General features: G+C 42.6%; 2 protein-coding genes and 1 pseudogene across 5 annotated transcripts; 1 reads left to right on the forward strand and 2 right to left on the reverse strand.

The window, feature by feature from the left end:
• Positions 1-3786: 3786 nt before the first annotated feature.
• LOC129867871 (X-ray radiation resistance-associated protein 1-like) lies at positions 3787-8908 on the reverse strand (annotated as a pseudogene).
• Positions 8909-8999: 91 nt separating this feature from the next.
• LOC129868973 (sialidase-3-like) lies at positions 9000-11869 on the forward strand. 3 transcript variants are annotated; one of them, XM_055943377.1, is made up of 3 exons: positions 9000-9231; positions 9444-9692; positions 9808-11869. In XM_055943377.1, the coding sequence occupies exons 2-3, from the start codon at positions 9462-9464 to the stop codon at positions 10801-10803; spliced, it is 1227 nt and encodes a 408-aa protein (XP_055799352.1). In that variant the 5' UTR covers positions 9000-9231; positions 9444-9461; the 3' UTR covers positions 10804-11869. The 3 variants fall into 3 exon arrangements, with proteins under 3 accessions (XP_055799352.1, XP_055799351.1, XP_055799353.1); XM_055943376.1 differs by having other exon boundaries at positions 9001-9227; XM_055943378.1 differs by having other exon boundaries at positions 9001-9227; positions 9537-9692.
• wdr73 (WD repeat domain 73) lies at positions 11763-14263 on the reverse strand. 2 transcript variants are annotated; one of them, XM_055943380.1, is made up of 8 exons: positions 14153-14263; positions 13839-13906; positions 13643-13713; positions 13451-13539; positions 13302-13369; positions 12945-13109; positions 12451-12819; positions 11763-12299 (listed from the first exon to the last, which is right to left on the reverse strand). In XM_055943380.1, the coding sequence occupies exons 1-8, from the start codon at positions 14212-14214 to the stop codon at positions 12061-12063; spliced, it is 1131 nt and encodes a 376-aa protein (XP_055799355.1). In that variant the 5' UTR covers positions 14215-14263; the 3' UTR covers positions 11763-12060. The 2 variants fall into 2 exon arrangements, with proteins under 2 accessions (XP_055799355.1, XP_055799354.1); XM_055943379.1 differs by having other exon boundaries at positions 13643-13728; positions 14153-14262.
• Positions 14264-14358: the final 95 nt, after the last annotated feature.

Below are 14358 nucleotides of genomic sequence, written 5' to 3' on the forward strand. Positions count from 1 at the left end.
ACTCCCTTTGTTTTACTCACTGCTTTAGCACTCTGCCAACCCAGATGTCTTAACCGTGTCTGAATCCAGGTTTAGGAAAACCATCAAAAACCCTGAAATCTCCATCGCTAACTATAACATTTTCCACCAAGATAGAACTGCCAAAGGGGGCGGTGTTGCAATCTACTGCAAAGATAGCCTGCAGAGTTCTTACTATCCAAGTCTGTACCAAAACAATTCGAGCTTCTACTTCTAAAAATGAACCTTTCCAGAAACAAGTCTCTCACTGTTGCCGCTTGCTATTGACCTCCCTCTGCCCCCAGCTGTGCCCTCGATACCATATGTGAATTGATTTCCCCCCCCCCCCCATCTATCTTCTGAGCTCGTGCAACTAGGTAATCTAAACTGGGACATGCTTAACACCCAAGGCCACCCTACAATCCAAGCTTGATGCCCTCAATCTCACACAAATTATCAATGAACCTACCAGGTATAACTCCAAATCCGTAAACATGGGCACCCTCAGATGTCATGCTAACTCGCCCTCCAAATACACCTCTGCTGTTATCAATCAAGATCTCAGCGACCACTGCCTCATTGCCCGCGACCAAACCTCACTGTCAAACGCTCCCTAAAACACTTCTGCGAGCAGGCCTTTCTAATCGACCTGGCCGGGATATCCTAAAATGACATTGACCTCATCCCGTCAGTAGATGCCTGGCTATTCTTTAAAAGTGCCTTCTCACCATCTTAAATAAGCATGCCCCATTCAAAAAAAAGGTAGAACTAGGAATAGATATAGACCTTGGTTCACTCCAGACCTGTCTGCCCTTGACCAGCACAAAAACATCCTGCATTAGCATCGAATAGCCCCTATGATATGCAACTTTTCAGGGAAGTTAGGAACAAATATACACAGGCAGTTAGGAAAGCTAAGGCTAGCTTTTAACAGAAATTAGCATCCTGTAGTACTAACTCAAGAGTTCTGGGACACTAAAGTCCATGGAGAATAAAAGAACCTCCCAGCTGCACACTGCTCTGAGGCGAGGAAACACGGTCACCACCGATATATCCACTATAATTGAGAATTTCTATAAGCATTTCTCTACGGCTGGCCATGCTTTCCACCTGGCTACCCCTACCCTGGTCAACTGCCCGGCACCCTCCGCAGCAACCCGCCAGAGCCCCCACCATTTCTCCTTCACCCAAATAGCTGATGTTCTGATGGAGCTGCAAAATCTGTACCCGCTTTCTAAAATTCCGCTGAAAATTGTTGCAACCCCTATTACTAGCCTGTTCAGCCTCGTTCGTATCGTCTGAGATTGCCAAAGATTGGAAAGCTGCCACGGTCATCCCCCTCTTCAAAGGGGGAGACACTCTAGACCCAAACTGCTACAGACCTATATCTATCCTACCCTGTCTTTCTAAGGTCTTCGAAAGCCAAGTTAACAGATTACCGACCATTCCAAATCCCACCGTACCTTCTCCGCTATGCAATCTGGTTTCAGAGCTGGTCATGGGTGCACCTCAGCCATGCTCAAGGTCCTAAACGACATCATAACCGCCATCGATAAGAGACATTACTGTGCAGCTATATTAAATCGACCTGGCCAAAGCTTACGACTCTGTCAATCACCACATTCTTATTGACAGACTCGACATCCTTGGTTTCTCAAATGATTGCCTCGCCTGGTTCACCACTACTTCTGATAGAGTTCAGTGTGTCAAAATCAGGGGCCTGTTGTCCGGACCTCAGGCAGTCTCTATGGGGGTGCCACAAAGTTCAATCCTCGGGCTGACTCTCCTCTGTATACATCAATGATGTTGCTCTTGCTGCTGGCGATTCTGATCCACCTCTACGCAGACGACACCATTCTGTATACTTCTGGCCCCTCTTTGGGCACTGTGTTAACAAACCTCCAGACGAGCATCAATGCCATACAACTCTCCTTCAGTGGCCTCCAACTGCTCTTAAACGCAAGTTAACTAAATGCATGCTATTCAACCGATCACTGCCCGCAACTGCTCGCCCGTCCAGCATCACTACTCTGGACGGCTCTGACTTAAAATACGTGGACAACTACAAATACCTAGGCGTCTGGTTAGACTGTAAACTCTCCTTCCAGACTCACATTAAGCATCTCCAATCAATTTTAATCGGCTTCCTATATCGCAACAAAGCATCCTTCACTCATACTGCCAAACATACCCTCGTAAAACTGACCATCCTACCGATCCTCGACGATGTCATCTATAAAATAGCCTCCAACACTCTGCTCAGCAAACTGGATGCAGTCTATCAGTGTCATCCGTTTGGTCACCAAAGCCCCATACACTACCCACCATTGCGACCTGTACACTCTCGTTGGTTGGCCCTCACTTCATACTCGCCGCCAAACCCACTGGCTACAGGTTATCTACAAATCTCTGCTAGGTAAAGCCCCGCCTTCTCAGCTCACCATAGCAGCACCCACTCGTAGCACGCGCTCCAGCAGGTATATCTCACTGGTCACCCCCAAAGCCAATTCCTCCTTTGGTCGTCTTTCCTTCCAGTTCTCTGCTGCCAATGACTGGAACGAACTGAAAAAATAACTGAAGCCTCATATCTCCCTCACTAGCTTTAAGCACCAGCTGTCAGAGCAGCTCACAGCACATATCCCATCTGTAAACAGCCCATCTATCTACCTCATCCCCATACTGTATTTATTTATCTTGCTCCTTTGCACGCCAGTATCTCTACTTGCACATTCATCTTCTGTACATCTACCATTCCAGTGTTTAATTGCTATATTGTAATTACTTCACCACCATGGCCTATTTATTGCCTTAACTCCATTAGCTTACCTCATTTGCACTCACTGTATTATTGACTATGTTTTGTTTAGTCCATGTGTAACTGTGTTGTATGTGTCGAATTGCTATGCTTTCTTGGCCATGTCACAGTTGCAAATGAGAACTTGTTCTCAACTAGCCTACCTGGTTAAATAAAGGTGAAATAAATAAAAATAAAAAAATATCAAAAGTGAGTCACTTAGACCAAAATGTAGTGTTTGAAAAATATTGAAATCAAAACAAAGATTGTGCAGTCATATTTAACTTACCAGGTGAATGCAAAGCCAAAATGTGGATAATTTGTTTTGCATTTGAACCTTTCGTTTGGAATCAATACATAATATCAAAAGGGGATTTCACAACTTCTGGCATCAGTTTCCTAGACAGAAATCCTAGTCGAAAAAGTATTTACAATGGCTATTCTCTATTGAGGATGCGTTTTAGTCAAGGCTTAATCTGGGTCTTGGAAACCAGCCCCCGATGTCTTCTTGCACCCAATTCTAATACTCAGCCTTTCCTGGAGGAAGTCAGTCAACAATACAGGGTCACCTGGATGGAAATACAATGATAAGCAAACATTTTTAAGTTAATAAAATCTGTGTTAATACTAGAATGGACTATTTTACAAAACTCAAATTCATAGCTAATAATGGCTTCACATAAGTATAGAGTTAGCATACCACTTCCCCTGTGGTCAGTGGGTGAGTGAATAACAAGCTCACCGAGTAAAGCAAAACACAACTACAGACACCAGTGCTTCTTCCTCAACAATCTGGAGGCAATAACGAGACAAGGGACTACACTGACTCTCAGTACATAGTCTTCCCGAAATATATCTTGACGATGTACATACCTTATTGTCAGCCACATTGAGGAAACAAAGCTCTGGTAGTAGCAAGCAGTACGCTCCATACAATTCCCCTCAGCCCCAGTGTCAAGAAATGTGAGTGGGGGAATAGTTTTGGGATTGACCACTCATCCTAGAAGAGACAAAAACATGCAGAACAAGTAGTACGTGTTGGCTTTATAGAGCATGAAGTAGTAATAAAAGCAAATTGCGCAAAATCAACTTTATACAAGCCAGCTACGTTATTTTGACAATATAGTATACCAACCATTAACGTATTCAGTCTCCAACCCCTCAGAGACAGGAGGATTCCCGAAGTCCTGTTCATCACAATTTTGTTTGTGAGAAACCTGCTGGTGTTGCAAATATCCCTTTTGTTGCAGGTTCCTCCATAACACCTTTACTTCAATATTTTATCTTGCCAATTCACCCTCTGAATGGCACACATAGACATTCCATGTTCCAATTGTCTCAAGGCTTAAAAATCCTTCTTTAACCTGTCTCCTCCCCTTCATCTACACTGATTGAAGTGGATCTAACAGGTGAAATCAATAAGGGATCATAGCATTCACCTGGTCAGTCTATGTCAGTGGTTCCCAACTCCAGTCCTTGAGTAACCCCAAAAGCACACATTTGTGTTGTAGCCCCGGACAAATGTACCTGATTCAACTCATTGAGGGCCTGATGATTAGTTGTCAAATTGAATCAGGTGTGCTTGGCTGGGGCTACAATGAAAATGTGTACTGTTGGGGATACTCGAGGACCGGAGTTGAGAACCACCGGTCTATGTCATGGAAGAGCAGGTGTTCTTAATGTTTTGTTCACTCAGTGTATTACCACGGCAGTTTACAGATAGACAGGAATGCAGGTAGGTGTGCATTATGCACTGTAATGTACTACACTGTTTTCTTTAATTTACCATACTGTGGACAGGAATAATACTACGTTTTGAAACTATGACTGACCTTTTCAGGTTGGCAAGGCTTCTGAAGACACCAGGGGGCAGCTTATTGTCATCTACTGTAGCATCAGCACCTCAAGAGTTTGAAATTGCATGCCATTATCCTTTGCCCTATTCAGTAGGAGTAAATATTAACATATTTCACATACTTCTAGAATTCAAAAAGTTACTTAAGTGTCTATTGTCCATCACTATTAGCAGGTATTCTGTTCAAAAGTGTATGATGAGAGCACTTGGTAAATTTCTCCTCTTTGTCATCCTATACTGCCACCCAGTGGAATGTAAGGTACTACACCATAAACTTTTACCAGATAACAAATCATAAGAGCCACATTTCTGAGCACTTGCACACCAGGAAGCCACTCATTTCATTCTAGTGGTAAAACCCTGTTGAGCAGGACGTTTTCATCTATGAATGAGGGAACTAGACCAGAAAACTGCACTTACCTACAGTTTAAAATCTACAATAAAAACCATGTGATTCCAATATGAACATGAACTCACAGCTGTGAGGGGTCATGGCGAGGGGCAGCCTTGTTGGGAGGAAAGGCCTGAAGCTGATTCCCGGTGAGATGAAAGACTTTCAGATAGAGAAGTAGACCAACGGACATCTCCAGACAGATTGTTGTAGGACAAATCTAACACCTGTGTCAAATGCAATACAGATCAAAAATAATGTCATTCGAATTGTAAGTTGCTCTGGATAAGAGCATCTGCTAAATGACTAAAATGTCAAATGTTAAAAATTGAAGGTAATCTCCCATGGGCAGATTCTGATGACCAAATTACGCAAGATTTTACTTCTGGATTAACAGATATGAAATTGAAGGTAATTCCATATCAATCTAAGTCATTCTAGCGATTTAATTACATCTGGCGTTAACAATAAATGTATATGCCTTTCCAATAGACCTTTGATGACATGTTGATTATGTGAGGACAGGGTATTGTAGAACCAGAGAGTGATTTTACCTCCAGGTGAGGGAAGTCCTCAGCATTGAGTTTCACGTTGCAGAGGCCATTCAATGAAAGCTCAAGTTTCCCCAGGAAGGGGAATTTACCAAAAGGCTCTGAGACAGTCAGAAAGAAAACATGTTTTTTGTTACTTTTCTATTCTGTTCCAATTAAAATGTTTGTCTAGGAGGTTTAATGATAAAAAACACATAATTATATGAGATGATACCTATGGTTAGACAGTTGGCGGTGACTTAAGCAACATTCTCAAAATCCAGTAAATCCTAATTTTTTGGGAGTGCTTTCTGTGATGGTGGGGCAAGCCAGCAGAAAATATGGAGCGTTGCGCCGTGATTGGCTCAGTGTTCTGTCACTCATGGGGACACTACGTCACCGCCAAGTCTAAGGGTAGAGCTAGAAGAATCTAGCCCCGTGGGTGCTGCCATAGAGTTACATTAGAAGTGCCCATCCAAGAAGGCTCAAGGTCATTGGCCACAGATAAAATGACGTTAAATCACATATCTGCAGCAGCCTTGATTGGACTGATCATGTCAACATCATACTTTCAAAATCTTAGCTAGCAGTCATCATCATGAATCAAGTCGACAATATACTGGCAAATCCTTTTTAATCCTTGTCATATGAAGAGAAATTATAGAATAAACGTATCGTTGCTTATCGGCCATTGGACATAAACATTACACAACAAGTTGGAAATCGCAAATTCAACAATGAGTGGTTTGGAAGGAATCAGTGACAGTGGCTAACTGCAAGCACTGCAAAGCAATCAGTAGCCTGGTTGTCACGCCCTGACCTTAGTATTATTTGTTTTCTTTATTATTTTAGTTAGGTCAGGGTGTGACATGGGGTATGTGTGTGTTTGGGGTATTATATGGTAGAGGGGGTGTTGGTTGTAGTGTATGGTTTTGTTTTGAGTGTATGTATCTAGCTGTGTCTATGGGTGTGTAGTTTTCTAGGAAAGTCTATGGTGGCCTGAATGGGTTCTCAATTAGAGACAGCTGGTTTCGGTTGTCTCTAATTGGGAGCCATATTTAAGGCTGCCATAGGCTTTAGCTGTTTGTGGGTCATATGTCGACGTAAGTAGTTTGTGTGTGCACTTGCGGTTGAAGTTTCGCGATCGTTTGTTGTTTTTGTTAGTGTTGTTTAAGTGTTTCGTGATCATCTTCGTCGTTATAAATAAAGATGTATTCATATCATGTTGCGCCTTGGTCCTCTCATTCACGTCAAGACGATCGTGACACTGGTATTCGGTGGAGTGGCTGTGTGGTCCCAAATCTGGGACGTCATCATGATTCAACAATGTTTTTCCCAGTTCCCAGTAGTTTTGAAAACATTTTTTTATGGTGCTGCATAAATTATGTAATATACCAGGGAGATATGTATACTGTAGCTAAGAAAGCAATACTAAGTGCATGTTGTGTAGTAAGATGTTAGTAGCCCATATGCCTCACCCTAATAATTTGGTCTATTTACCCCTCTTAATTTTGCCTACTTTTCTGACTTGGTGGTGCACATGTATCCTATAACCTGTTTTAGAGAAATGTAATCATCGAAAATTGTAAGAGCTTTCGATAACGACACAGGGGGAGACCCAGATGCAAACACAGGAGGCAGATGCGTCAAGTCTCTGATATGTATTAGACAACAAGGGGCAGGCAAGAGGCAGGTCGAGGACAGGCAAAAGTTCATAAACCAGGTCAGAGTCCAAAGGGTACAGGGTGGCAGGCAGGCTCGAGTTCAGGGCAGGCTGAATGGTCAGGCAGGCGGGCTGTGTCAGGGCAGGCAAGAGGTCAGAACCAGGAGGACTAGAAAACAGAGACTAGGAAAAAACAGGAGTTTGGAAAAACACTCTGGTAAGCAAGACAAGACACACTGGCGACAAACAGAGAACACGGGATTAAATACACTGGGAATAATGGGGAAGATGGATGACTCCTGGAGGGGGGTGGAGACAATCACAAAGACAGGTGAAACAGATCAGGGTGTGACACTTTCATTGTCTGCTTATGTAACAAGGTTATATTGGTGATTCCCCTTGCCACTTTATTGTTAAGCCAATGGGTTTTTGGTTTTAGTTTTGTCTTGCCTTCACCTACTCAACATGGCATCTTATTGGCTGGTTTGTGTAGCTCGCTTACGAGGGGGGATGTTTCAGTTAGAATCGTCCCCGTGAACAAGCACCAAACCAGCGGTAAGTTGTTGGTTGCAAAGCACTGTACTCAAAAGTGATTTTTATACTCCCAAGTGAAGATATAAATGTACAATTTATATACATTTGTTTGTAAATGTTATTCGAACATCACACAAGATGCAGTGTTTTTTTGGAGAATATTGGTTGTGCATTTTGTTGTAAAGAATTCCCGCCAGTACTAGCTAGCAACTTGGTGGGGGGGGTCATATATTTTGTACAGTGCGTGAGTGCAGAGTTGGATGGTGAACCGTGCATTGCGTGACGTGCAATTCTGTGCTGTTCCTATCAGGTACATTGTTAAAGATATTATATTGTATATTGTAATTGTATTCTTTTGGTAACTACATGCCCAGTGAACAAGCACCAAACCAGCGTGCGTGAGTGCAGAGTTGGATGGTGAGCCGTGCATTGCATGACGTGCAATTTTGTACTGTTCCTATCAGAATAAATCTCCATGACTGGTGCTACACATTGGAGTTCGTGTCGGTGATTGATTGTACACAACGCAAGCAGAGTACTGTTACACTTATATACCCCCTTTGTTTATCCTAGGGTTCTGACTTGGTGTACAGGTAGAACACTGTAAGAACGGCCCATGTTCTGAATTCTGTAACTGTACATTTCAAAAGTGCTGAACAAATAGTTATATTGACTACGTCAGTCCTAGCTCGCTCATTAATGTCTTAATCGAAATTACGGGTTGCCTCTTATCCGCTTGTCGTCCCCTTAATGTCATAGTTTGTACATCTCAATTGTCATTAGAAACCACATTTGTTTAAGCAAGTCAGTCATCAGCTATGTTTTTTTAAACGGCAGTAAATGAGACTGAATGAACTGTTTCGCTGCCAGGCAAGGCTCTGCTGAGAGCCAGGTGTAGCAGTGGTAAGATGTTGGGACTGCTGTTGGGACAGCTTTATGTAGGCCCTAACAATTTGTGGGCACCGTTTGTCAGCGTTATAGTGCAATTCATGTATTGTTTAGTGTTGTGTAGTGGCTTTGTTGGCATGCATCCCACTTCCATCCCATACTAAAATCGCCACTGAGTAGGCAACCTATGTTTGTTGTGTGCTGTATTGTTTAAATATTTACACAACTTACTTTCCGATGTTACTTTCTCTCCCATAACTGTAACCAGCCATATATATAAATAAATAAATAATACCCTTTTCAGGATGTGGGAATTTGTAGGTATCCTAGCAACACGGCAACATTTGCAGTCTAGTACCACATTCCCGCCAGCGGTTAGCAGTATAGAATGATTTTGGTATTTTTTGCGGCGCTACTGACTTCGCACAGCACAAGCGACGAGCCAGCTATGCTTATATTTCACGACACGCTTCCAAATTAGCGTACAAATTGTTTTAGAGATAGCTAGACTATGACCGTTTTGACTGGGTCTCACGACACAACGGTGTGATTTGTAGCCTAAAAAGCCAGCTCCCGTAAGTATGTGTTTTGACTAATTTCGACGTTAGTACTAGCCTATCTTTTTTGCATGTTTATTATTTTTCTTGAACGTCAGCTGTCGCGATATAAGAGCGTAACGTTAGCCGATTCAACTGAGAAACAGTGTTTTCATGTCCAGGCAGGGAATATTGTGAAATTTGTGTCTAAGGTGATTTGTCATGTGTGTAAGTAATCCCTCTCTCTGTTTGCAGGAACCAGGACATTTAGTTATGGGGAATACCTCATCAAGGAGTTATTTCCCGGGAATCAAAATGCAACCTGCTAAAACGACTCTGTTCAAACAGGAGCAAACTGGGACGACATACAGAATCCCAGCTCTCATCTACCTAAAAGAGAGTCAGACATTCCTTGCCTTTACAGAGAAGCGCTCTTCCCCCAGTGACAGTGATGCAAAAATGATTGTTATGAGGAGAGGCACACAACAAAATGGATCCACTCAGGTAAATGTCACTTCAAATCTAAACACATCATAATCATAATACACAGTTGAAGGTTTTCATGTTTAATTTAGTTGAGTTACATTCTTACATTTTTTACTTTCACATTGTTCCCCAGTGGTCAGAATCCCAGGAGCTGTTATCAGCATGTTTACCAGACCACCGCACCATGAACCCCTGCCCGGTGTATGAAAAGAATACCAAGACTATATTTCTCTTTTTCATCTGCATTTTGGGGAACACTCCAGAGCACCATCAGATCTGGACAGGCAAGAATAAGGCCCACCTGTGTTACATCACCAGTAATGATGAGGGCCAGAGCTGGAGCCAGACAAAGGACTTGACAGAGAGTGTGATTGGCAAAACGGTCAGAAGGTGGGCTACATTTGCTGTGGGACCAGGCCATGGCATTCAAATGGAGAATGGAAGATTGATCATTCCTACCTATGCCTATTATATCCACTTCAAATGCTTCTCCTTCCCCTTCCCCTTCACGGTACAGCCACATGCTCTCTCAATATACAGTGACGACTTCGGTCAGACATGGCAAATGGGCAGGATGCTTCAAAGAAAGTCCTGTGAATGTGAGATGGCAGAGATCATAGACCACGAGGGCAGCAGTCACCTGTACTGCAACGCCCGCCATAGAGGTCACAGAGTGGAAGCTTTGAGTGAGAGCAGTGGGGTTTACTTTGACAAGCCCCGCTTGGCTCCAAGGTTAGTGGAGCCGTGCCATGGTGGTTGCCAAGGCAGTGTGATTGGCTTCCCTGCCCCTGAGCAAGGTGAAGAGGGCATGGGTGGTACCACATCATCACCAGTGACCTCAGACACGCAAACCTGGCTACTCTTCACCCACCCGACCAATAAGAGGACGAGGAAAGACTTGGGGGTGTATTTGAACCGTTCCCCACTGCACACGTCAGGTTGGGACCGGCCCTGGATCGTCCACAGTGGACCCAGTGGCTACTCAGACCTGGCCTACAGTGAGGACACTGAGCACTTTGCTTGCCTGATGGAATGTGGTGAGAAAAGTGAGCTTGAACAGATTGCCTTTGTGTCTTTTCCCCTCAGTGATGTCATGCAGACCATTGACGAGAAAGGAAATACCTTCTAGTTTGTTGTTGGGTTATTATTTCAGTACTACACTCCAATTCCAATCAGATTCAGTGGTCAGTAGAGACACACGATCGTCTTTATATGAAAAGAAGCAATCTGAAAATAATGAAACATGATCATTTATATCAAAGTTGTTTTGTGTAAAAAAGGCAACCAACACTACAATTTCTCAAAATGCAATCACAGTTAAATCAAATGTAATATAATATGTAGATGTGATCATTTTATGACGTCTGACTGTATGGACTGCAATGCATGCTGCCATCGGATGCTAATCTCTAAGCAGTGGTCTATTTAAATGGCATACTTTTACTTGCAGTTGTGCAATGTAACTCCTTTCACCTCAATGTAGTCATGCAATTCCTTATGTTTGCCAAGCACATTTCCAAGACTACAACCTCAGGTGTTAATTTAAGTCATGCGCCCTATTGAAAGAACAGACATCCCTGTATCATCAAGTGGTTGCTCATCTACTGTGACTCATCTGTTCAAACTGCATTGGCTTGCTAAACCCACACCCCATTCTGGTCTTTAAGCACTTTCTATCTGATGTTGGACAATTCACAAACAGTCCACATAGCACTGTAAATGTATGACTACTTCATTTGTAAATGTTTTTTTGTTAAAAATGTATGCTATTGTTCAGACTCTATGTAATGCACTGACAGTGAGCCTCTCTGTATTGCCTGCTAATCCACAGGGGATAACTCCAATGTGCAAAATTGGTTGAATATGTTCCTTATCTCTAAATGATGCTACGATTAGTCCTGCCTCAACTACCTCCACATTACTATCCTGCCTGCAACCTTCGCTATGCAGAAAAACATCTTGTTAATCATTCATGTGAATGGCATGCAGAACTAAAAATATCTAACAAGCTGTGTATATCTTTTTGATTGACATAATATTGTGAGTGAAGAAAATGCGATGCAAGTGATACTGCCGTCCACCTTTAGGTTCATTGTCCAGGGTTTGTCTTATTTAGCAGGTACATGAAGAGATCAGTTTAATGAAAATGTTATAATCGAATGTCTCTTACAAAATATAATAGTACAAACTCAGAATACCTCTTCCGTGCAAATGTGTGTACAGTATGGGAATAACAACTACCCATAAGAATGGGAAGATGAACAAGTGTCATCTTATCACAAATAGTGCTTTACATATTCCTTACATAATGAAAAGAACATGTAGACTTCAGGCAAGGTCCAAAGCTGCATAATGATTAACATTGAGCTGTAAGTGTGTTTGAATGTCAACAGCTGGCAGTGGCTTTGTCGACCCAGTCCCATACATGCACAGACCCGTCTACAGCAGCAGAGAGGACAGTCCTGGGTCGACTTGGATGCCAAACATGAGTGGTGACCACAGCTAATGAAGTGTCAAACTGATCATCGGACATCATGTGACCTCGGTGGATAAAAAAAGGCTGGAATTCCATCAACTCTGGTCTCCAAGAGGCAGTGTCGTAGATTTGCACCATTCCATCAAAACCTAGAAGGGAAGACAAATTCAATGGAAAAGTTCTGTATTACAAGAGCCTTCAATTGGAACATGTATTAAGAAAGCAAGAAATGACTTTGTACTATCCATAAGACATGAATGAATCACATAAAGCAGGATGAAGGCGTGACATTTTGCTCACCTGACACAGCCAGACAGTTGTCTAAAGCAGGCGCCCATGTCACCTTCATGAAGTCATCACTGGTAGTTTTCCTCTGGACATGAAGCTGGGCTTGACACAAGGGGGCTCTCAGGTCCCTTAGATCAGACACAACCACTTGGCAGGCGGAGGAGAGCCTTGCTACACTACAGGAGGATGGGTCTGATGAGGACAGGTCTGTCTTAACACCCATACACCAGAGGGCGCCTTCTCTCCCTCCAGCTGGGTTATTCTGAGGAGCGGAAGGCTTCCGTGTGTCCCCCACATACAGGTCGCCATTGCAGGCACAAGCGAGAAATACACTGCCACTCACAAATTGCAGGGAGCTTAGTAAATCTGGAATGTCTTTCCCTGAGATGGAAGGGAAAAAGATATCCTTGACTGTTATACACGTGTTTGTACACCAACATTATACTCTATAGGCAATTAGAGTTGCCTGGAATGCTTCAGTGTCACTGTATAAAACAGGTTATTACCCAGAGAGTAGAGTGGCTTTCCTGACGTCAGCTCAGTGAGTTGAATATCGCTGATCTGAGAGCCATGAAGAACACATGGGCCTCCAGTTAACCCAGGGGCTATTTTGACACTGTTATCTGATGATGCAGTCTTCAGTTGTAAAACTCCTGTCCTCTTTATGACATCTAGCATTTGAAGACAAATCACACAACAGAAATAAGATTTCAATGTGGGTAAGACCGATGCTGACTGGTGCCTAATCAGGTTGTAAATCATCATTTGAATGTGCAGTATAAAGTGGAGAGTAGATAGATACTGCAGTCGTATTATACTGTAATACATAGAAAAGGAGACAAGGAAACAGTAGATCTACTCACCACAACCGTCTCCTCCTAAGTCCCACACCTGGAGATTTGAGTTGAAGCCATCATTGGTAACGACACACCTTAACAAGAAACAACAGTTTGAAGATGAAAGCTCATGGCAACAAAAGGAAGTTACATTATCAATGGCTACTATGATATACCTTGTTCCTGGAATGTGTTTGAGGCAATGAATGGAGCCATCTGAGAAACCTCCATGGACAACTTTGAAATCTCGTTCTGCACAAAGACCCTGCCCACATTGAATAGACACATTGGTAGTCAGTGACATTTGCAATACATCATTGATGTCTTGAAACGTTTTGTTTCATGCTTTAATCATTTCAATCCATTACCTGATTATCATCAGCGAAAAGTTTCGGTGGCAAAAGCAGCTCTAAAATTTCATTTTTATCCGAATTGTAACCTGCAACACATATAGCTGTGGGGTAAAGACAAAAAGTCATTTAAACACAATCAATGTGGTTTGTTGGTTATAATCAAAACGTACTATATAGCCTTGTAAAATGTGAAAATTATGAGTAGGCCTACTTTTTTCTGATGTCCATTCAATTGCTCTTGTAGGATGTTCAAGTTGATACTCGTGAATATGATTGTATCTGAAAGAGAACTACGCGTGTAAGGTGAGCTCGGTTTAGAGCAGGTGCATCACATTTAATAAGAAAAGCAGCAAGTATATACTGTTAGAGATATTCTAGTCTTATCTGCAACGTTGTAAAACATTGCGCCTGTGAATGTAACGTTACCCCTATTGTTTTCCCACAGAGACACGTGAAGCATGATTTAAGCAACTTAAATATATCAAGGAAGTCTCAACTCACTTTCACAAAATAATTCGTACTTACATTTTCAAAGACTCGATAAACCAGTCATCAAATTCATTCTCAACCGAAGAGGTTTCACCCATCTCGTCCACCGCTAAACAACTTCTGTACGTCCGCCTGTATTTGATTAGTAGCAGATTAGCAGCCGTGTTGCCACCTAGCGGATTGGAGTGTAGATCAGAGCAACTCTCTGTAATGTGCATACAGTCAAAGAGTGGGCCATGTCC

The sequence above is a fragment of the Salvelinus fontinalis genome, chromosome 13 (genome assembly GCF_029448725.1).
Source record: "Salvelinus fontinalis isolate EN_2023a chromosome 13, ASM2944872v1, whole genome shotgun sequence".
NCBI lineage: Eukaryota > Metazoa > Chordata > Actinopteri > Salmoniformes > Salmonidae > Salvelinus > Salvelinus fontinalis.

Coding starts and splice junctions, on each gene's coding strand:
- LOC129868973 (XM_055943377.1), top strand. CDS start 9,462: ATGGGGAATACCTCATCAAGGAGTTATTTCCCGGGAATCAAAATGCAA. Junction 9,693..9,807: donor AACAAAATGGATCCACTCAG/GTAAATGTCACT, acceptor ATTGTTCCCCAG/TGGTCAGAATCCCAGGAGCT.
- wdr73 (XM_055943379.1), bottom strand. CDS start 14,214: ATGGGTGAAACCTCTTCGGTTGAGAATGAATTTGATGACTGGTTTATC. Junction 13,907..14,152: donor TTTATCGAGTCTTTGAAAAT/GTAAGTACGAAT, acceptor GTTCTCTTTCAG/ATACAATCATATTCACGAGT. Junction 13,370..13,450: donor AAACACATTCCAGGAACAAG/GTATATCATAGT, acceptor TTTCTTGTTAAG/GTGTGTCGTTACCAATGATG.